We start from the raw sequence: 25,692 nt of genomic DNA, 5'->3' as shown, positions 1-25,692 counted from the left end.
TCAATGTGATGAAATGTTATATTTTTATCCCCGAGGCAAACAACAACAACAACAACAACAACAACAACTAAATGTAGCCTACATCACAGAAAGCAAATGATTAAGATGCATAATAATAATATAAACATAAAATCAGAAAGCAAATGAGGCAGCACAAGATCTTGTCATATCAATCTCTCAATTTAGAACAACAGCGCCTTCTGTTGGTGTGAAATTAAAACCTGTGATGAGAGATGGCCGAGGTACAATGGTGTCTGCAACACGTCATTCATGTGACCTTGTCCCCTCTTCATAATTCATATCATGAGAATTAAAGATATCAATGAAATCATGCAGTTACAGGAATTCCAATATAAATAGTAGCCTATTCTCGATTATAATACAATTCTCACTTATGCGCAGTGTCAGATGATCATACTGCATATATAAATGTGATGTGCTATTTTTTATTTATTTTTGTCATTCCAATCACGCCACAGCATTTCTTGTGTTAACAAAAAACCTTTACCTCCTTGATAAGTTCAGGAAACTGCAGGGGAAAAAAATAAATGACCTCTTCAAAAATGTTGCAACTTAACAGTGGTACTTTTTTCTGATTTATTTTAAATCCATGTACTATTTTCTGAGTAACAACCCACGAGAAATCACAGTATGAGAATTCAAGAGAATGGATCACATTGGACAATAAACGCATGAACAAACACACGCTGCTTTGGAGAACAGTGCTGCTCGCTGTCTGCTGCTGCGGTTGCTTATGGATTTGCTCCAGGATGTTCCTATGGAAATAGAGAGGAGAGGAACGTATCTAATGCCAGTTGATGGATTTCTCTTCATGAGAAAGACTTAATGAAAAATCTCTCAACCACGAGGTGAATGTATTGGCAATATGCATCTTCTTTTCTTACCTCATCAAAGGTGGACATCAAAAACCTCATCATGTTCCTCCTGAGAGCCGTCTGTTATGACTGTGGAGGTACAGAGAGAGAGAGAGAGAGAGAGAGAGTTACTATCATCGTTTATTCTTCAAGAGATAGATAGTATGGTACACTAGACAGGATCTGGTTTTACTGGGTAAAGACCACTAATGAAAATGCTTTTTAAAATTGAATTACAAATGTTTTTTCAATCACACTGAATTGTATTCAGCTTGACAATAGGCAAGGCAAGGCAAGGCAAAGAAAGGAATTAATATAATCACAAAATAAAATCAAGGAAAATTAAAACAGTTATAAAAGAAATTAAAAGAGATATTGTGACATGTCTGTTTGTTTTTTGGACTCTATTCTTTGTTTCTTTTGTTCAGTTTCCCGCCATTCATTTGTTCCCATGGTAACCCTCCTCATTAGTTCTTTTGGTTCAGCTGTGTGTCAATTATCTTGTCAATCAGTTCCTCCCTGTCACCTGTGTATTTAAGTCTTAGTCTTGTACTGTCAAGTGTTCTGTCGTCGTCTTTGTTGGATGGTTGTTTTTGAGTTTCTTTTCCTGTTCTTTGAGGGTTTTGATTAAAAGACTATTTCCTGGAATCATCCTTTGTTGTGTGCTTCATTGGTAAACTTTTCATCTGGCGAAACACCGGTGTATCATATTTTTCACAACTCCCAGTTTTACTCTGAGATTTTCCCATGGTGATTAAACTGTGTCTGTGGTGTTATTTCGGAGCCTAAGAAATATTGGACGTCTCCGATAGACCCGATTTTTCCCTAAAATCGGACAGGAGGAACTCTAGGACTGACTCACGGGTTAACCTCGGGTTCACTGCCTCATCAGTCCGCACCCCAAAAACCCATTTGTTCGGAAGCTCTTGGAATGGAATCGATCCAGTCCGCACCCCACAGAACCTCGAGTTTAATCACGTCAAACTCACTACTCCACCACAGACCCAGGCCATCAGCATGGTTTCATCTCTCTTACCCAATTCTCATTTGAGTTCAGTTTAGAATAAAAAGGAGGATGCAAAATAAAGTACAGTGTTATCAGTCGGACGTACAGTGGCACATTACTCATTCAGTAAATGCACAGCTAAACAGAACAGTCTGGATTTGAATGTGACTACTGTAGGAGCACATCTGATCTCTTCTGGAAGGTGTTTCCAGCTGCGGCTGGCATGGTAGCTAAAAGCGGACTCACCAAGCTTAGAGGGAACCCTTGGTATTTCTAGCTAATGTGATCCTGAGCAATCTGTTAGGTTCATATTTAGTGAGCATATATGCAATGTATTGAGGTCCTAGGCCATTGAGTGATTTATATACAATAATCCGCCCTGCTGGTGATGAAAGCATGAACAAGTTTTTCTAAGTCTTGTCTGGAAATAAAGCATCTAATTCTTGCAATATTTTTGAGATGATAGTATGCTGATTTAGTTATTGCTTAGACATGACTACTGAAACTAAGGTCTGATTCCAGAATCACACCGAGATTCCTGACTTGATTTTTAGTTGTTATACCCCTAGCGTCAAGGTAGGCGTTCACCTTGAGAACTTCATCTTTGTTTCCAAACGCAATGACTTCGGTTTTGTCTTTGTTTAACTGAAGAAAGTTTTCTTCAGTGCATTGGCACAGGGAGTCAATGGGGCTGTAATCGTTAGGTGATAAGGCTAAGTAGATATGTGTGTCGTCTGCATAGCTGTGGTAAGCAATTTGGTTCTTTTTCATTATTTGGCTCATTGGGAGCATATACAGGTTGAACAGGAGTGGCGCAAGAATTGAGCCTTGAGGTACTCCGCATGTCATGAATGTCCATTCAGACTTATGGTCTCCTATACTCACATAATAACCTCTCCCTCCTCAGTATGACCTGAACCATTTTAGGACTATCCCAGAAAGCACGAGCCAGTTTTCCAGCCTGTCAAGAAGTATGTTATGATCGACAGTATCAAATGCAGCACTGAGGTCGAGTAGTACCAGAATTGATGTTTTGCCAATATCACTATTTAACCGAATGTCGTTTATTATCTTTATGAGTGCTGTGATGTGGTCGGAAACCAGATTGAAAATTGACAAAAGTATCCATTTGAGGTTAGGAAGTTATTCAGCTGATTGAAGACAACTTTTTCAATGATCTTGCCTATGAAAGGAAGATTTGAGATTGGTCTGTAATTGCTCAATATGTTGCTATCCAGATTGCTCTTTTTCAGGAGGGGCTTGACAACTGCAGTTTTACGGGACTTTGGAAAAGTCCCAGAGAGAACTGAGGAGTTTACCACTTCTAGGAGATCTGCTTCTAAGCAGTTTAACACACTTTTGAAAAAGGAGGTGTGGAGTGCATGTGTCAAGAGCGCAGGTTGATGTTTTAAAGTGCTGTACTGTTTCTTCCAAAATGTTACCATTAATTTCTTCTAAATCAGACATAGTAACTTTCTGAGGATGTGGTCTGATCTGTCTTACCTCAGTGCCAGATTTTCTCAGATAAGATAAAGCAAACTCACTGCATTTGCTGTCTGAGAGCATTTCACTGGGAATCTGGCTGGGGGGGTGGTTTGTTAGACTCTCTACAGTAGCAAAAAGAGTGCGTGTGTTATTTATGTTTCTGCTTATAATATTTGAGAAGAAAGTCTGTCTAGCTTTGCCTAGTTCCACATTGAAAGCATGAAGGCTGTCTTTATAGATGTTATAATGGACTACAATTTATTTCTTCCGCCACATGCGCTCAGCTTTTCTGCATTGTCTTTTCATATTTTGCACTGCTGTTGAGTTTCTCCATGGTGCTTTTTGTCTGCCACTCTTCTTCCTGACTTTCACAGGAGCAATATCATCAGTTACACTCTGTACTTTTGAGTTAAAGGACTCAAGGAGAGAATCAACAGAGTCCGCAGATATGCTTGGTGTTAAAGATATGGCCTTCATAAATAGCACACTGGTGTTCTCATTTAAGCATCTCTTCTTGACAGACACAGATCTAGCTTCAATAGTAGGAGAGATCAATATATCAAAGAAAATACAGAAATGATCAGACAGTGCTACGTCCTTAATAACAATCGATGAAATGTTTAGACCCTTACTTATAAGTAAATCTAGAGTGTGTCTACGATTGTGTGTGGGTCCGTGTACATGTTGAATCAGATCAAAAGTATTTAAAACAGTTATGATTTCTTTTGCCATATTGGTTTCTGCATTATCTATGTGAATATTAAAATCCCCAACAATAGAAAAGCAGTCAAACTCTGAGGAAATTGTTGATAACAGTTCTGTAAAGTCCTCAGCAAAGGCTGGAGAGTATTTTGGAGGCCTGTAAATAACGCTAAGTAAAATGCGTGGAGCACCTTTTAACACAATGCCCAGATATAATCGAAAGACATGTAATTCCCAAATGATACTTGCTTACATTGATAGACATCTTTAAATAGAGCAGCTACACTCCCACCTCTCCTCCCCACTCTGCAGACACTCATAAAAGTTAGGAGGGGCTGTTTCATTGAGGACTGTTGCACTGCAACTGTCTTCTAGCCAAGTTTCATTTAGAAGCATAAAATCTAGGCTGTTTGTGGTTATTAAAGGGATGGTTCGGAGTAAAATCAACCTAGGGCCCTTTGCACCATGACCCACGAGGTCATGGTGCAAAGGACCCTAGGTTGATTTTACTCCAAACCATCCCTTTAAGTCATTTACTAGAAGTGATTTATTTTTAAGTGAATGGATGTTTAAAAGTGCTAACTTGACAGTATTATCCCCCCCCCCCCTCAGCAATCTTAGTTTGACATGTAACAGCCAGCAGATTAGATAGGTTTGCCGTACAGCTTGAGAAGACCTTATACTTTCTATCATGTAATATAACAGAAATAGAGAAAGATACAGGAAAACTGCACTGTAAAAAATTTGCTGTAGTTATGCAGCTGTTTGCCAGTAACTTACTGTAGATTTAAATTTATGCTATTTACTGGCAAAAGTTTGTTCAAAGTTAAATGAACATTAAACATTAACAAGTCTTTGTCTTTACAGAATAAAACTATAAAATAACAATCTAATGCAAAGCATTCTGGGAACCAGAAATCTTCATCAACCTTTTTCTGTTTTTCCTTCAGATTTTGGTTCCCAGAATGCTTTGCATGAGGCTGTTATTTTAGTTTTATTCTGTAAAGATAAAGACTTGTTAATGTTTAATGTTCATTTCATTTTGAACAAATTGTTGCCAGTAAATAACATCAATTTAAATCTACAGTAAGTTACTGGCAAGTAGCTGCCAGTAATACTGTAATTTCTACAGATTTTTCTAACAGTGTGGGTTCCCGCTTGTTCTGTAAACATTTGAGGAAGTTACTGTTTTTATAGCGGGGACCCGACACATATCACTGAGAACTGGTAACAATACATGGACCTTTACAGTAAAATAGTTTTTAATTTTAATTTAATTTAATTTATTTGCAGGTACATTTACAATATATTGTTGATTATTTTATTTGTAAGTAGAATACATCTGTTCTTTGTCAAATATGTAAAAATACGAGTCACATTTTGATTTAAAAAACAATTTAACTTGGTTAAGGTATATTTATATATATAAATATATAAATATATATATATATATATATGTTGGATTGTGTAATGCAACTTGCGTGTGTGTGTGAGTCTTGTATTCAAGTACACTTGCGTATTAATGTGCATTTACCTGGGGACTCTGCTATCGGCTCTGTGCTGGTGGGAGGCGGAAAGCTGAATGAGCGCGTGGCCTTAAAGGAAACGTCCTTGTGACAACTGACGCTTTGTGCCCGCTTGCGGCACTCAATGGCCAAACGATTGCAACAGTCTTTATGACAGCTCACCCCACACACTGAAAAAAATTACAGGAGGGTCACAATGCCACATTCACACACACACATAAAAACACACACAGTTAATTTGGTTTCATACCTTTGCATTTGCATCGCTGTTTGAAAAATCCCCATATCTGCAAGAATTAGCATATATAAAATAACTCAAAATGACAAAATATGTAAGAAAAACTTGGAAAAAAATCAGTTTGAAAAGGATTCTGGGTTCTTCAGTTTATTAAAATTAGCTATATAACACAGTTTGTAAACATTTTGTTCAATCCAGTCAGTTGACATTGTAGGACGCTTTGAGTTGGAACTATATTCATATTTTTTATTCACAATTGGATGTATAGAAATCCAGACATGTTGATTTGAGTGTAACATTTAAGAAATTAATAATCTAACAAAATAGTTCAAAAGTTTGGGGTTTATAAGAATTAAAAAATGTTTTTAAAATAAGAATCTTATGCTCACCCAGGCTGCATTTATTTATAACAACATAAATGTTTTTTTACAGTCACTTTTGATCAATTTATTGCATCCTTGCTTAATAAAAGTATTAATTTCTATAAAAAACTGACCCCTTACTAACCCAAACCTTTGACCGCTAGTGTATATAGTATATTCAATTTAGTTTTCTACCAAATTAAAATATAGTTAATTCTTGTTTCATTGCTCTAATGATATGACTGGATTCTATGTCATGTGAGTTGACATATTGTTATTTTTTTCAGAAATACTGCTTATTTCTTTATATGAAAATATTTTAATGATAATTTAATGACATGTTAAATTACATTCACTGAACATTTTAAAAAAAAAATGCTGGCTAAAAAAAAAAGAACACGAAAGAAAAAGGAAAACAGGTTCTGTTCTGGGGTGGATCTCGACAGGAAATTAGAAAATAGGAAGTGGTTACAATCTACACCCAAGTACCGACTGTGAACACAACAACATCTTTCCCTCAGACACACCCAAAAACACACTGCTGCACACTGAGCGAAAACAGCACAAGCACCATCGGAGACAAACATGAACAAATTCAAGCCATAAATACAATCTGGCTTCTGAGTGATAATAAAATAGGCATTATGTACATCTGTGCTTTTTGAAATAAATACAGATATGGATGTTTCTCATGACAGTGAAAAGATCTTATTTCATCTTATGTGTGGGTTGTCATCACGTTGGAGATGAAGATAAAGAATTCGAGCCATAAATAAAATGTGTACTCACCAAGCGAGAGCAGTGCCGACAAAATGAAGGCTTGACGCTGCTCGTCTCTGTAAAAGTATGAACAAAACCCATCTTACAGTTCTGTAAGGAGCTCGCCTTTGTGAAGTACTCAATCATCTCCTGTCGGCTAATTTTACAGTCCCTGGGAGAGAAAATGAAAAAGAGAAAGATGGGACCTTTACTGTACTGGAGACTTTGACAAATGTGGAGAAATAATTCCTCTAGATAAACTGGACAGATGTCTTGATAAACCCACTGGTTTTGGTCCAGTTCATCAAACTTGCCAAGGTAAGGGAAATTCCTCCTGATGATCTCAAACTCTTCTTGGGAAATGTTGCCATCGCCATCAGTGTCAAAATTTTGGAACACTGACTGAAAATAAGACATCTTCCGATTAGTTCTTTTTCACCGCAAAATCATTTAGTACACAGCTCTCTGGAAAACTTGTCAAATTTATGCAATAGCGTGATCTTTCTTTTATTCAGCCATTCTATAAATATAAAGTTAATACAGCGTAACTTACATTTCACACTATTATTATAGACACAATATTATCAGTTATTTTTGCTCCACCAAATGAAAATATTTCCAAACAAAAATCAGAATGAACAGTTTGAAAGTTTTCCACTTATGTTCCTGAATTAATCAATGTTTGAATCGGTTGAGTGAATGATTCAATGACTCAGTCAAAAGGTCAGTCACTTTTTTTATTGTATTTTTGAATGCATCAGTGTTTTAAATTAATTGGTTGAGTGAATGATTCAATGACTCACTCATAAGGTAAGTCACTTGTTTCACTTTGCATTAATCAGTGTTTTTGAACAAATTGGTTGAGTAACTTATTCAATGACTCACTCATAACATCAGTCATTTATTTCGTTCCTTATTTAATTAGTGAATGAAAGAAAGTCACTATTCACCACCTGTTGATGTAATCAACAGATGGAGTCACTGTGATACAGTAAAACAATACTGTTTTATCGAACACATAGTATATATCAGATATATAAATATAAAATAATATAGAATGACGCAAACTTTATAACTGACCATTGTCCCAGATATCCAACATAGTTAGTTTGTTCTAGTTTTACACAGCTCATTATTGCATACATTTTGTGAATACATACACTTTACTTTAAACTTTACTTACTATTCCAAAACTATATTCTGTGCAATCAGTTTATCTGAGACTTACAATAAATTAATTGAAAGTAGTGCATGTCACATACCTCCACCATTTTTTCAATGTGCTTGTTGATAATCGCTGGATCTGCTTTGGGTTTGACTGAAGATGCCCACTCTTCTATTAGGGGAGACTGTGACTTTGTGCTGGAAGTCTAAGAAGCCAGAAATCAATGGTGTATTCACTTAGCAAGTGGAAATAAGGCACCAGTAGATATGGATAAATGACTGGCGTCCGTTGCATGAACATAATAAATATAGAGTAGTTGTTCAGTCTCCCAGCTGCAAGTCTACATAAGTGGATTATGCAAGCAATATGGGGCAATTAATCTGTCAAATTGTGTCAGGAGTGGTTGTAATTGGTGGTTCTACCTCATGGTGGCCACTGATTTGCTATCTGAGCAGATGGTGTGTCGTTGGGGTGACTCACTGATAGTTTAATACTGCGAGGCTCCCTCTGTAAAGATAGCTGATATATCTCGTCCTCTGAGTGGTACTGGTCCAAAGACACCTAGACAGGTACAGAAGAAATGCAAATGATGAACAATAATTGATAACTGATGTAGATTTGACAAATCATTCAAAGGCTATATCAACCTCAACGTTTCCTGCTTAAATATCAATTCACTGAAAAAATGTATATTTAAAATAAATATTTAACCCAAAAGTAAAAATTCTGTCATGATTTATGTATACTTATTTCTTTATAAAATTATACAAACAATATATAAACATTTAAAATAAATGATGTTCTTTTGAACTTTCTATTAATCAAAGAGTCCTGAAATAAAGTTTAAAAATATTAGGCAGCACAACCATTTCCAACATGGATAATAATAAGAAATATTTCTTTGAACACCATATCAGCATATGATTTCTGAGTAATGACTAGAGTAATGATGCTGAAAATTCAGCTTTGCCATCACTGGATTTTGATTACGGCAAACCCGTCCCACCCATAATAGACTCACTATAAGCAGATTCAGCAGGTCTGAATTGGCTTCTATATTGGGTGGAGTGCTTTGAATGAGCGCCAGCTCTTCCAGGATGGCATACAATTGATGGGTCTTGGTTAGGTTGACCCTAGTCTTCTCTGGGTCAAACCAATCAGGCAGGGCCACATGGACAGCAATCAGGTCCTTCAAATGCACCCCGAGGATGGGGAAGCGGAATCCCGAACATTCAGAGAATCGCTGACGGTAGCGACTGTAGTTTCCAGAGGAAGTGACCAGCTCCACCAATCCATCAAACACCTGATTAAACACAGAGGAGGCCATCAGTTAGGATGAAGGTCGCTGCAGCCGAAATATGAGGAAAGGGGATTTCAGAGGTTGGTACATGGGTAAAATATATTTCTGCTCATGTTTGGTTGCCTGATAACGGAGCACTTGACTTGAGTATTGATATTTCTGTGCAATCTGGCAGAGAGTATGAAAATGGCACTCAAGCCACCTAAAGCAAAGTGGAACTTAAGAATCTTATCTCCCATAGCCAGATTTGGAGTGTTACAGCTGTTTGTTTTTCTCGCCAGTATTGGAGGTGTGTTTATAAAAGCTGCTCTCTGGCAGTCCTTACCTTACGCGTCTCGCTGCCGATGAGCGCCTGGGTATCTTTGAGTCTAGCAATGGAGCTGTTGCTGAGCCCACCCACTACAGCCATCAGTGTGTTAAAGTTCTGCAGCTGCAGTAACCTCTGCGCACACACACACATGCATTTTCATGTTTTATGGGAACATTCCATAGACATAATGATTTTTATACTGTACAAGCGGTAGTTTATATCCCCTAACCCTTTATAAGCGGTTTTCCTCATGTGGACCAAAACAATTTCCCCACAAGGACAAGGGATACTGACATCTTTGTGAGAGCATTTTGTCCCTATAAAGTAGGGTATACCTGAACCACACACAACAAACCAACTATAAGTCCAGACCTAATAAAAACAATGGGGTCCAAAAATCTAAGACCATCAGTCCTATTTTGCATTTTTATAATTGAATCATTTTATTTTTTATCATCATAAAATTGAAAAATTAACATGAATTTAGACTGACAGCCGGACTCTAATAAAAACATCTGACCTTTTCCCGTTTCTATAAGATCATATGATCACACACACACACACACACACACACATATATATATATATATATATATATATATATATATATATATATATATATATATATATATATATATATATATGAATGTTAAAATCCTAAAACATTCTGTTTGTTTTCAGTTAAATTAGATTCTGAATCACAGATCTGCCATGTGGTCTCAGACTTTTGGATCCCGATTACATGTAAACAGATTACATGTCTTTAAATAAAAAGCAAGCAAGCGAGTTGGATTAACCTGGGCCACTTCGATGAATTCACTGATGACAGTGGCTCTCTGCTGAGCTGTAGGCTTACTGAGAACCATGATCTGGATCCACTGGGAAACACTGTTAAACAGAGTAATAAAACGCTCCAGAATAGGATTATCCACCGTGCAGCCGTGCATCACGAAACTGTGGTAGTCCTGGAACTGAGGGGGAACAGATTTTTCATTTGCGATATGAAATAAGGCTCGAGGTCATGCTATTACAAGCACAAACATGTGATTAATACTTCATCTTTAAATTAAGAGACTTACAAGAATTTTGCAAAACGATTTGTACTCCATATACGTGAGGTGTTCAGCCAGGGTGGAAGCATCAAGGTGGTCAAAAAGAAGTGAGGTCTTGCGTTTCTTCTGGACAGTCTCATCTAGTTGACGTCGCCATTCGTATGATGGGCTACAGGCAAAACAAACAAGACATTGTATTTCTGTTCTTTCGCCATATGCCTATATATCATGTTGGCTATAGTTTGGATTAGTGATTTATATTAATTTGATATTTAAGTAGATTTTAATTTAACTTAAAAATAGACACCTAAGTTTAATATGTACTAAAGACTCATTGACTTGACACTCTGGATCTATTAGGTGATTCTAAAGTATTTGAAATGCAGTTCATACAATATTGCTTGAATACACATCTTTGAAAGGTTTTTAGATTATAATGAAGGCCAACGTTATATATATATATAACTAGACTTTTCCATCATCTTTGACATTCTAATTTGTCATTGACCTATAACTTCTCAGCTGTTTGAGTGTCTCAGACATGCAGCTTGTTTGTGATGTTCAGTCCATATTATCCAGCCCTCCGTATCAAAGGAGCAGCGTTTTGGGTGAATACTGTGGCCCTGTGACTCACATGCTGTCTATGTCGATGAGCAGGCTACGCCTCACATCTCCATTCTGCTCCAGTCGCTCTTTCAGACCGCGGATCTGCTCTGCCAGTGCGGGGTTCAGGTCAAACTCAGCTGGGAACTCAGATATCCAGTACCTGACAGAGAAAAAGAGACAGAAGACAGAGAGAACTATGACACAGTGTAGCTGTGCATGAAATAGGTCTGGGCAAGACATCAGGAGGACGAGTATTTTCAGTGAATAGTCTTGCCTCAACTGCTTTATGTGAATTCACAATACACTTCTGTGATCCAACCCAGCTGCCTTATGACACAGAATATCACATCTTTACAGGAATTCTACACCAGATGGCCAAATAGTTTTTGGACACATAAACACCACATAGATGCTTTTGCACATGTAATTTCAAAACCATTAGCATTAATAGGGAGTAAGTCCTCTTTAAGGGTCTGTGCACTTCACACATAACATGTTTTTATTGTTTCTCTGTAAATGCGATAGACAGATGTGCTTGACTAGTGCACCTGCATATCGCATGTTTGGCAGCATCTCACACATGACAAAACCTCTAAAAAAAGCAGTGTTTAAGTTAAAATCTATTTATATTTCACTACTTTGCGTCTCACATTTTTAAAAGCAAAAATATTTCCCCTGAGGAAATGTGGAAGTGGAATGGATTTTTATTTTTTTTTAAACTTGAGCATCAAGGTTTTAGATTGCAGCGTCATGCACGAGAAGCTGCAAAAGAGTTGCTTCATTGTTCACTGCTCCCCATTTCCTGAGCACGGGATATCAGTCGAAGTTCACTTCTCTTGACAAAATGCATTGATTCGGAACATACTATAACGTCAGTAAACACAGATGAAAAAGTCGCGCATATTAGTATAATGACATTAAATAGGCTACTACCATACATGCATGTAATACAGACCCTTTCCAAAAAATTTGAATATCATGGAAAAGTTTATTTATTTCCATAATTCCATTCAAAACGTTAAACTTCCATAGCTTATAGATTCAGGGCCCACAACTTAAACGATTTCAAGTATTTAGTTGTTTATTTGTACATAATTTGGGCTTCCAGCTCATAAAACCCACGAAAACAGGATTTAAAAAAAATTGAATGTAGCCGGGTGGTATCTGAATTTATAAGCTAGAGAGTACTTCCCCTTTAAGAAAAGCGAGCCCTTATGATGACGTCATAATAGCGCGATACAGAGAAAGACGGCTAAAGCAGTGCATGAGAGACGCATTCAGTCGTGTGCAAAGATGATTATCATCCTTGGTTTAATCGAGGTTCTATGTAAGTAAATGTAATAATCATCATTTAATCTGGTGTAATAGGCTATGCTCGTTTCATTCTGTGTATGTATACTGTGTATTTTGGTGGTTAGAGTTCGAGATGGCTGGAGATGTTTGATTGATGCACGTGACCAGCATTACGAAGTCTTTATAAAAGAGTTCGGTAAGTTCTTAATGTAATGTGTATGTGCTAAACAAATGTGAATGAGGTGCATAATGTCTTGTGTATGTTATATTTGATTTTTTTTTTTGAAATAGTGCTTTAATGCACATGATGAAAATGCTGACAGTGGTTTTGTGTTTTTGTAGGGTGCCACTACCGTGTTTGTTTGCTTTCAAAGTGTATTGTTTCACCCCGAAAGTGTGCCCTAACATTTGTAATAATTTGTACTTCAAGAAATTGACACTTTATAAGGCTTTACTGGTATTTCTGTAAAGATATTGTTTTGATAACTATACATTTTGAGTTTCTACACTTGAATAGTGTAATCTAGTATTTGAGGTTGAGTGATTCCAAACAATCACCTGTTATTTGTTGAACCATTCAGTTCAGAGCATTGAAAAGCTTAAAGGAAATTTAAACAAGTGATTCAATAAATAGAGAATAATAAAGCCAATCTAAAACGTGATTCAGTGTCAATTAATTTATTTTGTTAACTGGCAACAAAATTTGGTACCAGGAGTGGGGTTCTTTTATAAATCGATTTGCCAGTGTCAGTTAAGTGTTAGTGGCACACGGGTGAGCAAACACGGTAGTGGTGAAGAGAAGCGTCTTGCATAGAAGGAGCCAGCGATCACAGGACGGAGTGTTCGACGCAGAATAGTGACGGGTCGTGGGAATTGGCCAGGTCGTGACGGAGCAGACGGAGTGGTGACGTGCGTTTCCCTTGGATTTCTGAAGTAGGCACGGACGGTCCCTTTTAGTTGCCACGCTCAAGACTTTGACTTTCAACATGTCTGACCCTTCAGATGGGGAAGAGGACGACATTCGTCTAAGGTTAAGAGAACTTAGTCAAAAGCACGATGAAGCAATGGCCACACTTGAGTCTTTGAAGGGTGGGCTTAATAAGACTTATGTGTATGTGCCTCGAGAACGTCACATCAGCCCATTTACAGGGGACATTGAAAAAGATGGGAGAACAGTAGATGAGTTTGTAGATGAGGTTGGGCGTGCTTTAAGAGCCCGAAACTTAACACCAAATGATGAGTGTGATTTTGTTATGTCTTTGCTGCGAGGTGCTGCATTAGAAGAGGTTCGACTGCGAAGCGATGTAGACACAGATGCAGCCACTGATATACTTACTTACCTTAGAGAGGCTTTCACTGATAGGCGCAGCAGTTCCCAACTCCTCCAGGACTTTTATAGTCGTAAGCAGAAAGAGGGGGAGGAGGTTCGTGATTTCTCTCATGCACTCGCTCAAGCTCTCAGTCAGATTACTAAGCGTGCACCAGAGTCTGTGGGAGATGAAAAGACGATGTTAAGAGACCAGTTTGTAGAGGGCATCCGAGACCCTGCACTCAGACGGGAACTTCGCCGGTATGTAAGAGACAAGCCTGAGTCTTCTATGGTAGAAGTGAGGGAGGAAGCTTATCTATGGGGCTGGGAGGAGCAGTCTGGGAGGGTTCGGACCACTAAAAGTCGAAGTGGTACTTATGGCTCCTATAGTGAAAGTGCACACTGTGCAGAAGTGAAAGCCATGGGCCACAACCCAGTCACTTTATCCAAGGTAATGGATGTAGTCACTGAACAGGGCAGGCAGATCCTTGAGTTAACCCAGGCCGTTAATAGATTAATGACACAACGACAGGGGGCTGGGGACTTGCGGGTGAATAACACACGAGCCCAGTTACGATTCACCGAGGATGGTAAGCCCATATGCCTGAAATGTCAAGAAGCCGGGCATATTGCAAGAAATTGTCCCCAGAAACGGAACTCTAAGAAACCTGCAACCCGTTCCATTGAGTCGGGAAATGTGACGCCCGGGTTGCTGTGAGTCGAGCAATCCAGGGGCAACCTGTAGACTCAAGTCAAGAACAACTGTTGAAGCGGGCAGTGGGGACATGTCCTCAAGTAAATATTAAGGTTCTGGGCATAGAAGTATCCTGTCTCTTGGACACAGGCAGCCAAGTGAGTACGATATCTGAAAGTTTCTTTCGACAGCATTTGGGGGGTGATGATGAAGACATGCTTTCGACTGCTGGATGGCTCAAGCTTACTGCAGCAAACGGGCTGGACATCCCGTACTTAGGATACCTCGAGTTAGAGGTAGAAACGATGGGCAGGAAAATTCCAAATTGCGGTTTCTTAGTGGTAAAGGATCCTCCACTCACTTCAAAAGCTGTTTCCTGTATTGTGGGGATGAACATCATTAGTCAGTGCCGGCAGATAGTGCAGTCTGAATTCGAGGCTCCATTGGAAGGGGGGCTAGAGACTGATTGGAGGAATGTGTTCCAGCAAGCACAGACCTGTGATGTTCCTAAGAGTCGGCTGGCCCGGGTAGCAGGGAGAAATATGGTGCATGTGCCAGCAGGCTCTATATCGACAGTGACGGCAAAAGGTTGGTCAGTGAGTGCGAAAGGTGAAAGCGAGTGGCTGTTAGAGCCAGCACACTTAGCTTTGCCAGGAGGTGTGCTGGTTATGCCGACTGTGGTAAGCTCACACCATCACGAGGGCTCAGTCCAAGTTATTAACCTGTCTGATGAAGATGTGTGGTTGCACCCTAGGACTCGCATTGGAGTTTTGTCGAAAGTGAAGTTGGTGGATAATGACCCAGGACATGAGGTAACATTCCAACGTATTTCTGCGAATGCAGAAGAGATTTCTATGGGGGCCAAATCACCATCAAGGCAAGAGCAGTGGTCTAAAGTGATATCCCAGCTGGACATTGGAGGTACGGTGGAGCAGCAAGCCGAGTTAAAAGCATTACTCGCCGAATATGCCGATGTATTCGCCGTAGGGGATGAGGAGCTCGGATTTACAGACAGAGTACAACATGAGATTAACCTGATGGATGATGTGCCAATCAACCTGCCATATCGCAGAGTTCCGCCAAACCAGTACAAAGAGGTCAGGGAGCATATAGCGCAGCTATTGAGAAAGGGTGTTATCCGGGAGAGTTCAAGCGCCTATGCATCTCCAGTGGTGCTGGTGAGAAAAACCGACGGTAGTATTAGGTTGTGCGTGGACTACCGCAAGCTAAATCTGAAAACCAAACGGGACGCTTTTCCACTGCCACGAGTGGATGAGAGTTTCGATGTGTTACGAGGTGCCCAGTTTTTCTCAAGCATCGACCTAGCCAGTGGTTATCACCAGGTGGCTGTTGCAGAAAAGGATCGGCCTAAGACAGCCTTTACCACACCATTTGGGCTGTACGAACATCTGAGAATGCCGATGGGGGTGTGCAATGGTCCCGCCACTTTCCAAAGGTTAATGCAAACCACCATGAGTGATCTCATTTTTCAGATTATGCTCGTATATTTGGATGACATCTTGGTGTTCTCAAAAACGTTTCCCGAGCATTTGGAGAGGCTGCGGACTGTGTTGTTAAGGCTGCAGGAGACCGGACTTAAAGTCAAAGTAGGGAAATGTCACTTCCTACAGTCTACAGTGACGTTTTTGGGACATCAGATATCTGCTGAGGGTATAGCCACCGACCCTAACAAGATCTCTGCTGTGAAGCAGTGGGCGGTACCCACTACTCTGAAAGCTCTGAGGTCATTCCTCGGTTTTTGTGGGTACTATAGGAGATTTGTCTCTGGCTTCTCAAAAATCGCAGGGCCGCTGCATGATTTAGTCAACCAGTGTCTGCACGAGGGACCTCCTGCTAAAGTTAACCAAAAGGTCGTCAATGGTTGGAGTCCTGAGTGTCAGGCATCCTTTGATGCTTTGAAGGAGAAATTAACTACTGCGCCCGTGCTCGGATTTGCTGATTTCTCTGCCCCATTTATCCTTGAGACTGACGCAAGCAATCAGGGGTTAGGAGCCGTTCTTCTACAGCAGCAAGAGGGAAAGAAGAGAGTGATCTCTTATGCGAGCCGAAGATTGCGGAATGCTGAAAGGAATGACAAAAATTATAGCAGCATGAAGTTGGAGCTGCTGAGCCTCAAGTGGGCAGTAACTGATAAATTCAGGGGCTACTTGCTGGGTTCCAAATTTACCGTAATCACGGATAATAATCCACTGTGTCACCTAAACACTGCCAAATTAGGAGCCCTGGAACAGAGATGGGTAGCACAGTTAGCGGCATTTGATTTTGATGTCCAGTACCGACCTGGTCGATGTAATCAAGCCGCGGATGCATTGTCTAGGCAGCCCTTGGCAGGGGAGCCCGTGGTAGACAAGGAAGATGCAGAGTATGATGACTGTGTGACTATTTGTAGCCTGGCACAACGTGGGACTGCTCTTGATGTTGAATTGATTCAAGCTGGAATAGAGAGGTGCGAGGTCCGTCAAATGCGCGCCATGGAAACTCGTGGGCTGGCGAGCACTGAGGCTCAAGGAAGTACTGCTATTTGGCCTGGTTATTCTAAGGAGCAGTTGGCCACGTTTCAGACTCAAGATCCAGTGCTGAAGGAGTTCAAGATCTTTTGGGACCAGAAACGTAAACCTGCAGGCTTGGAAGTAAAAGCCCTGTCGAAATCCGTACGAGCGTTGCTGAAGCAGTGGCGCCGTCTAAGGGAAAATGAGGGATTGTTGTACCGTGTTGTGGAGGATGTGCGTCATGGAGAGTGCTTCCAACTGTTAGTCCCCACCTGCTTGAAAACCCAGGTGCTTGAGGCCGTGCATGCTGGTATGGGGCATCAGGGAATTGAAAGGACACTGCAACTGCTGAAGCCAAGATGTTACTGGGTGGGAATGTATGGGGATGTTGAGCAGTGGATAAAGAACTGTCAGCGCTGTGTTCTCACTAAAATGCCTCAGCCTAAAGTACACCCGCCCATGAAGTCATTCCTTGCTACCCGGCCTTTAGAGGTGGTGGCTGTAGATTTCACTTTACTGGAGCCAGCCACTGATGGAAGGGAGAACGTTTTAGTTGTCACTGATGTGTTCACCAAGTTCACGCAAGCTTTTGCAACGCGGGACCAGAAAGCTGACACCACAGCTAAAGTTCTCCTGAGGGAGTGGTTCATGAAATTCGGAGTCCCAGAACGGTTACATGCAGACCAGGGGCGCAATTTTGAAAGTGAGGTAATCGCAGAATTGTGCAAGCTGTATGGGGTTAAGAAAAGCCGTACCACGCCTTATCATCCGACTGGAAACGCCCAGTGCGAGCGTTTCAATCGCACTCTACATGAGCTGCTACGAACACTTCCTCCCGAGACCAAAAGACGGTGGCCTGAACATCTTGCCGAGCTGGTCTATGCGTACAACGTTACCCCGCATTCCACAACCGGGTATTCTCCTTTCTATCTATTGTTCGGCGTGGACCCTCATTTGCCTGTGGATGCACTGTTGGGACGAGAATCGGGAGCTAAGCCGACTCATGACTGGTTAGTGGTGCATCAGAGACGGCTGAAGGAGGCTCATGAACGTGCCAAGGTCTACGCTGAGAAAAAAGCAGCAGAGCGAATTGCACATGCTCAGGATAAAGTGTATTGTCCATCCATTGAGGTTGGCCAGATCGTATACTTGAGGAATCGACCACTGGGAAGGAATAAAATCCAGGACGCTTGGCATTCGACCCAATACCGGGTGATAGAGATTCAAGGGACCACTCATACGGTGGAGCCTGTGGAAGGAGGGCCCATCAAAAGAGTGAATCGGGTGGATCTCAGACCCTGTGTGCATGTACCTACTCCAGTGGCCCGCAAGGGAAATGTTGAGTCTAATGTGGAAGTGGATGAGGCTTCAACAGTGGATGTGGATGATGAGAGTTTGGAGGAGGGCATAGTGCTCGTGGAATGTACTGGCCCAAGTGTGGTTGAAAGTCTTGTACGGACTGAAACTGAAGCTGAAAACAAGATGGAAGCTCCCGAGGTGTCTCCTTGTGATCCCGAGGTTCCGGCTGGAATAGAACTTGGGGGAGGGTTTCAGGAGGAAGGGGGGGTTTCTAGTTTGCCCACACTTCGAAGGAGTACCAGATCTAATGTGGGTCAACATTCAAATCCACACCATGAGCCTAGATCAGCCCTAAATCATAATGCTGTTTCTCAAATGATAGCTAATTTGGGTACCGTATTCTTCCGAGAAGCAGTTAAAGAGCTGAGAAATTCTTACGCTGTCACCGAGGGCGTTGACATGTCAGCAGGGGAGAATGTAGCCGGGTGGTATCTGAATTTATAAGCTAGAGAGTACTTCCCCTTTAAGAAAAGCGAGCCCTTATGATGACGTCATAATAGCGCGATACAGAGAAAGACGGCTAAAGCAGTGCATGAGAGACGCATTCAGTCGTGTGCAAAGATGATTATCATCCTTGGTTTAATCGAGGTTCTATGTAAGTAAATGTAATAATCATCATTTAATCTGGTGTAATAGGCTATGCTCGTTTCATTCTGTGTATGTATACTGTGTATTTTGGTGGTTAGAGTTCGAGATGGCTGGAGATGTTTGATTGATGCACGTGACCAGCATTACGAAGTCTTTATAAAAGAGTTCGGTAAGTTCTTAATGTAATGTGTATGTGCTAAACAAATGTGAATGAGGTGCATAATGTCTTGTGTATGTTATATTTGATTTTTTTTTGTGAAATAGTGCTTTAATGCACATGATGAAAATGCTGACAGTGGTTTTGTGTTTTTGTAGGGTGCCACTACCGTGTTTGTTTGCTTTCAAAATGTATTGTTTCACCCCGAAAGTGTGCCCTAACATTTGTAATAATTTGTACTTCAAGAAATTGACACTTTATAAGGCTTTACTGGTATTTCTGTAAAGATATTGTTTTGATAACTATACATTTTGAGTTTCTACACTTGAATAGTGTAATCTAGTATTTGAGGTTGAGTGATTCCAAACAATCACCTGTTATTTGTTGAACCATTCAGTTCAGAGCATTGAAAAGCTTAAAGGAAATTTAAACAAGTGATTCAATAAATAGAGAATAATAAAGCCAATCTAAAACGTGATTCAGTGTCAATTAATTTATTTTGTTAACTGGCAACATGAATATTACATGAAATCACACAGTAATTACACAGTGATACCATGGTGATTGAACCAGGTTTTGGTTATTTTGGCAGTGACATCCTGCTGGAAAATGAAGTCAGCATCTCCATAAAGCTTGTCTGCTGAAGGAAGCATGAAGTGCTCTGAAAATGTCCTGGTAGACGGCTGCGTTGAGTGGACAGCACAGTGGACCAACACCAGCCGATGACATGGCTCCCCAAACCAACACAGACTGTGGAAACTTCACACTGGACTTCAAGCATCTTGGATTGTGTGCCTCTCCATTCTTCCTCCAGACTCTGGGAACTTGGTTTCCAAATGAGATGCAAAATTTGCTCTCATCAGAAAAGAGGACTTTGGTCCACTGTGCTTTATTAAATCCAGAGTCAACGCAGCCGTCTACCAGGACATTTTCAGAGCACTTCATGCTTCCTTCATTTTCCAGCAGGATTTGCACCTGCCCACACTGCCAAAAGAACTAAAACCTGGTTCAATCACCATGGTATCACTGTGTAATTACTGTGTGATTTCATGTAATATTCAAATTTTTTGAAATCCTGTTTTTGTGGGTTTTATGAGCTGGAAGCCCAAATTATGTACAAATAAACAAATACTTGAAATCGTTTAAGTTGTGGGCCCTGAATCTATAATCTATGGAAGTGTAACGGTTTGAATGGAATTATGGAAATAAATATGGATCTATGTCAAAATATTTTTTTACATATAAATTTAATTAAATTAATATAAAATGTAATTTGAAAGAGCTCAATTTAGTGATAATTGTCTATCAATGTTTAATATGAAAATTAAATGGACTGCATTTATATAGCGCTTTCACAGACCTATGGCCACCAAAGCGCTTTACATAGCCTCACATTCACCCATTCACACACCGACGGCGGTGTCAGCCATGCAAGGCGCCATCCAGCTCGTCGGGAGCAGTTGGGGTTAGGTGTCTTGCTCATGGACACCTCAACACTTGGTCAGGTGGAACCGGGGATTGAACCACCAACCTTCTGGTTTGTAGACAACCTACATGAACCACTGAGCCACTGCCGCCCACGGCAATTAACAATTTGGTTATGTTAGATGTCTTTTATCTTATTTAACTGTAAATGCATTGGAACTGTTGCCTTTATACCACAAACCACACAATAACGACGGAGCCTCTACTGCTTTCTACTGCCTTTATTTTAAACTTTTAAGTGCCCTCAATCATTTTGTCCCTTAAACCTAATCTTTGATCACCAAAATGGCATATTTATATGTTTTTTCCTGTGGGAAAAAAAATTCCTCCCTTAAAATAGCATGAATGTAACTCTAAACCCTTGCTTCATTCAGTATACGCGGAACCATGAATATGCAAATTAGTCCCACTTCCACTCATACAACAAGTCGATCGATGTATCAGAATGATAATGCGTTTATGTATCGCTCTCTGCAACGTCGTACACATAATGGCAATAAATATGATTTGCCTTTTGCTTGACTACGTTATCAAACAGCAAATAATGTGTTGCTAAAATTACACAAAGTGTTTTCCCTCAAACTCTGGAACGAACAGCGAACAACTCACATCGTGAGAAAGTTTCTGACCGCAGTGTACTACCCATGAATTATTAAATGAAGCCAACGCTGTTCGGTTTATGATTGGTTGTTTGTTGCTAAACATTAGGTTCTAGTCTCACCTCCTCGTTTCACACATTTCACGTGACAGGGTTAAAAGCGCCGCTAACCTTGCTGTTGAAACATTGCTTTTAAAGTATGTGATTTGTTCCAGATACATTTTTTGTAATGCTGGTTGAATGTCTATTCACATCCTTATACATATAAATGCTGTGGATGGCCCATACAATGTTTGTCCAATCATTGCGTTTGGTCCAAATGAAATGAATCTGCAGCAGTCAGGTGGTACAGGTCAGTGCTCTTTTATGTTCATTATTATTGTAATGTAATGTGCTTTGAGACATGAGGTAGTTTAACGCCGTCTCTTGTCTCGTGATGCTTTGCATGCTGTGTGCGTTCATGTGTTTTGAAGGAGGTGTGGCTTTGGAAACGCTCTGAAGTGAGGGTGGGCTCTCATGCTTTCAATGCTAGCTTGCTATTGCTAGCCACTCCAAAAATTGCTTACCCTACCTTTAAGGTGGGGTTTTAAAAGATGATAACGCGGGGTTAAGGTCTGTGTGAGAAGTCCATTTACAGGCCATTTACGTTCAGACAGGAATGATACTGGAAGAGAAAAGGTATGCTCCACTCTACTAAAAAGGTTTGTAGAATGATAGGACTGTACTTGATTTTATGCACTTGTTAGCATTGGGTGTTACTGAAATAGCCAAACCTTGGGTGTCACGCTTTTAGCTGCCATGTAGCGCAGGTACAGTTATTAAGCTTTTGTATGTCTATGTAAAAAAATAAAAAAATAGGTGAACAAATGGGTCTTTAACCTACTTGACAAGATGGCAAATCTGAGACTGGCGATTTGCAGAACAATCCTGTTCCTGAGACCTGTAATACTGTCAAGGTAGCTCCACTTTATTACTATTATCAGCTGTGGGGAGAGTGATGGAAACAGTTTGTGATGCTGTCAGCCCTCTCTATAAATGACAAACCCCACCCGTGGCCGATTGTACTAAGCGCTAAATGTCCTGCATAAAAGCACGCCTGTCACATCGGAAACTAAATGTACAAAGACTTGCATTTATTTGGTATTTGACTTTAATGCTAGTTATTTGAAATGCAGAGTTCTCAGAAAGTATAATGTGACAGGTCTTAGGAAGAAGGATACTTGTGCATGAGTTTCTTGGCCAGGTCACTGGATGACAGGAACCAGGGATGCATGGTGAGAAACATTCGCACGAGAAACGTCTCCTTCAGAGCGCCTTCGTTGTCTGTGAGGAAGACAGAAAACCAGACAGCGATTTGCACATGAATTAAAATGAGTCCATTAGCCTATGATTTTCATTTAATAGCTTGAACATTTCTGCTCTTATAAAAATGTAATATACATTAAATGAAACAAGCATTTTAAGCTAAATTCAACCCAAAGGTCTAAAAGCTAAAGTTCAGCTACATTTTTCTTTGTCCATCCTACATTACAATGTATTAAGTGAAATGCAAGTTATTATAGACCACACGGTAAAAAGTGCTAACCTGCAATTGTTACCTTAAAGAGCTGTTTTTAACTTGATTTAACCCATAAACAAATATTTTGTTGGTATAACTTAATGTATTTAGGTTGATTCAGCAATATTAAATTATATTTGGGTTTTGAATAAAACCAGTTAAAGGGATAGCTCACCCAAAAATGAAAATTCTGTCATCATTTACTCACCCTCATGTTGCTCTGTATGAATTTCTTTCTTCTGCTGAACACAAAACAGAATATTGTAACCAAACAGTTGATGGACCCCACTGACTTCCATAGTATTTTAGTCAATGGGGTCCATCAACTGTTTGGTTACCATCATCCTCAAAATATCTTATTTTGTGTTCAGCAGAAGAAAGAAACTCATTCAGGTTTGGAACAACAAGAGTAAATGATGACAGAATTTTTATTTCTGGGTGAACTATATCCCTCTAACTTAGATGTTATTTTTAGGTTACCATTTTTTTTCTAGTGCATCCCTAAAAGATTATTGTATAGTAATAGGGGGTCCCTGCTCGAAGGCCCCAGAGCTATAGAGAGATATTGAAGAGTGTGGGAGAGAATACTGATAAACAGACACAAGTACACAGTTGAAAAAGCCAGTGCTGTTTCGAATGGCTGATCAGATTGTTTACACAAGAGAAGGAAGAAGCAAATATGAGCACTGACCAAAGGCTTTGATGCAGGCTTCCACCAGCTCATCCACGCTGGCTGACTGATCCGATGAAACGCTCTCCATTCCTTTCTACTTCACTGTTCTCCACAGCCCCTCCTTTCCCCCCCACTTAATTTTCCACTCCTCTCTTTGATCCCTCTCTTTTTCAGTCTGAAAATGAGGCAACGGCATGAGCGGCAAAGGAAACAGAATCAATAAAGCAGAGAATGGTTTAGATGTGAGAGGTGTCACTGGTTTTTCATTTTCATCAAAAGAACACAAATCCTGGTCACACATGGATAATACATCGAACAAGACTCATCCGGAGAAAAACAAGGTGCATAAAAGAAAAATCAAAGATCCATAGTAACCGTTCTCAGACAACAGTAGAAGAAATACTTTCAAAGGAACTTACCCGTTGAATCTGGCATCAGAGGTCCAACAGTGAAAACAGAAGTGCTAATGAACACCGTGTTTCAGGACGGCCTCTCTCTATGCACTGAAAACCGCAGAGGGCCTCACTGAGGTTCACTCGGAGTACAACTGCCTGTTCGCTTTCCTGTCAGTTGAGAAACGTACAGATGTTGCATTTCCTGTTCATAATGTTTTGACTCATTTTTCACACCAAAAATGGGTGGGGGGTGTGAGAAAAAATGGAGAGAGAGAATTTATTTTTTTTGTTACAGAATTAAAAAAAATCACAATTTTTGTCTTAAAAATAAAAATATCTAAACATCATTAATATATATTTATTTGAGAAGCAAAATTACATAAGATGTTGTCAGAGAATATATCTTGATTTTGTTTTCTCATTTTAAGCATGAATTTAAAAAAGTTATGAGGTTTATGTTTAAAAAATGGGTAACACTTTACAATAAGGTTTCATTAGTTAATATTAATTAACAAATTTAGTTAACAAGAGAATGGACAATACTTCTTGCAGCATTAATTCGAGTCTTAGATCATGTTAAATATAACAAGTTGTATTTGTTAACATTAGTTAATGCACTGTGAACTAATATGAACAAACAATGGACAAAGATTAATAAATACTGTAACAAATGTATTGCTCATTGCTAGTTAATACATTAACTATTGTTAACACATGAGACCTTGTTGTAAAGCGTTACCAGTACCAGTCAATATATATGTATGTACACAGTTCCGGTCAAAAGTTTGGAAACATTACTATGTTTTTGAAAGAAGCTCATCAAGTTGACATTTATTTGACCAAAAATACAGAAAAAACTGTAATATTGTGAAATATTAATACAATTTAAAATAATGGTTTTCTATTTTAATATATTTTAAAATATAATTTATTTCTGTGATGCAAAGCTGAATTTTCATCAGCCATTACTCCAGTATTCAGTGTCACATGATCCTTATCATAAATCAAAATCACGAATAAAATCACTCTAATTTGCTGATTTGATATTCAGTTATTATCAATGTTGGATTCTTTGATGAATAAGAAGTTAAATAAAGAACAGCATTTATTTAAAATAGAAATCGTTTGTAACAATATACCCTACCATTCAAAACTTTGGGGTCAATAATGTTTTTATTTCTTTTTTTGAAAGAAGAAAAAAAAAATTCAGCAAGGATGTGTTAAATTTATAAAAAAGTGATTGTAAAGATTGTTAGAAATGATTTCTATTTTGAATCAATACTGTTCTTTTTAAAAAACTTTTTATTCATCAATGAATCCTAAAAAAAGGTATCACGGGTTATAAATATAAAAATATTGATAATAACTGAGTATCAAATCATGTGACACTGAAGACTGTGTCACATGACACACACACACACACACACACACACACACACACACACACACACACACACACACATACACACATATATATATATATATATTATTATTTTTTTTTTTTAAACAAGAAATATATAAATATATTATCTTAAAATATTATAATTATAGCTTATGAAATTTGGCTTCTCAAGTAAATGTAACTTTTTGAGAATTATTAAGGATAACTGTGACTTTGTTTGTTTAAATGGTAAGTCTGAGCATTACAGGACTGTGATAATAAAGCATGGACACAAACTATTTCACA

At 39.3% G+C, this 25,692-nt stretch overlaps 1 protein-coding gene across 1 annotated transcript; it reads right to left on the bottom strand.

Annotated features, from left to right (window-relative positions):
- Positions 1 to 24,193, bottom strand: rasgrp2 (RAS guanyl releasing protein 2 (calcium and DAG-regulated)). Its single transcript, XM_084387916.1, has 17 exons — positions 24,030 to 24,193; positions 23,629 to 23,785; positions 22,600 to 22,702; positions 22,263 to 22,319; positions 11,415 to 11,546; positions 10,808 to 10,949; positions 10,526 to 10,699; positions 9,744 to 9,860; positions 9,140 to 9,421; positions 8,599 to 8,679; positions 8,216 to 8,323; positions 7,240 to 7,355; positions 6,984 to 7,125; positions 5,845 to 5,881; positions 5,603 to 5,764; positions 906 to 965; positions 1 to 776 (listed from the first exon to the last, which is right to left on the bottom strand). Exons 2-16 carry the CDS (start codon positions 23,696 to 23,698, stop codon positions 910 to 912), a joined length of 1,779 nt encoding a protein of 592 aa, XP_084244042.1. The 5' UTR covers positions 23,699 to 23,785; positions 24,030 to 24,193; the 3' UTR covers positions 1 to 776; positions 906 to 909.
- Positions 24,194 to 25,692: the final 1,499 nt, after the last annotated feature.

Source organism: Rutilus rutilus (genome assembly GCF_951802725.1).
Source record: "Rutilus rutilus genome assembly, chromosome: 18".
NCBI lineage: Eukaryota > Metazoa > Chordata > Actinopteri > Cypriniformes > Leuciscidae > Rutilus > Rutilus rutilus.
The sequence above is the reverse complement of the archived record's forward strand: the minus strand, read 5'-3'. Positions and strand labels throughout refer to the sequence as shown.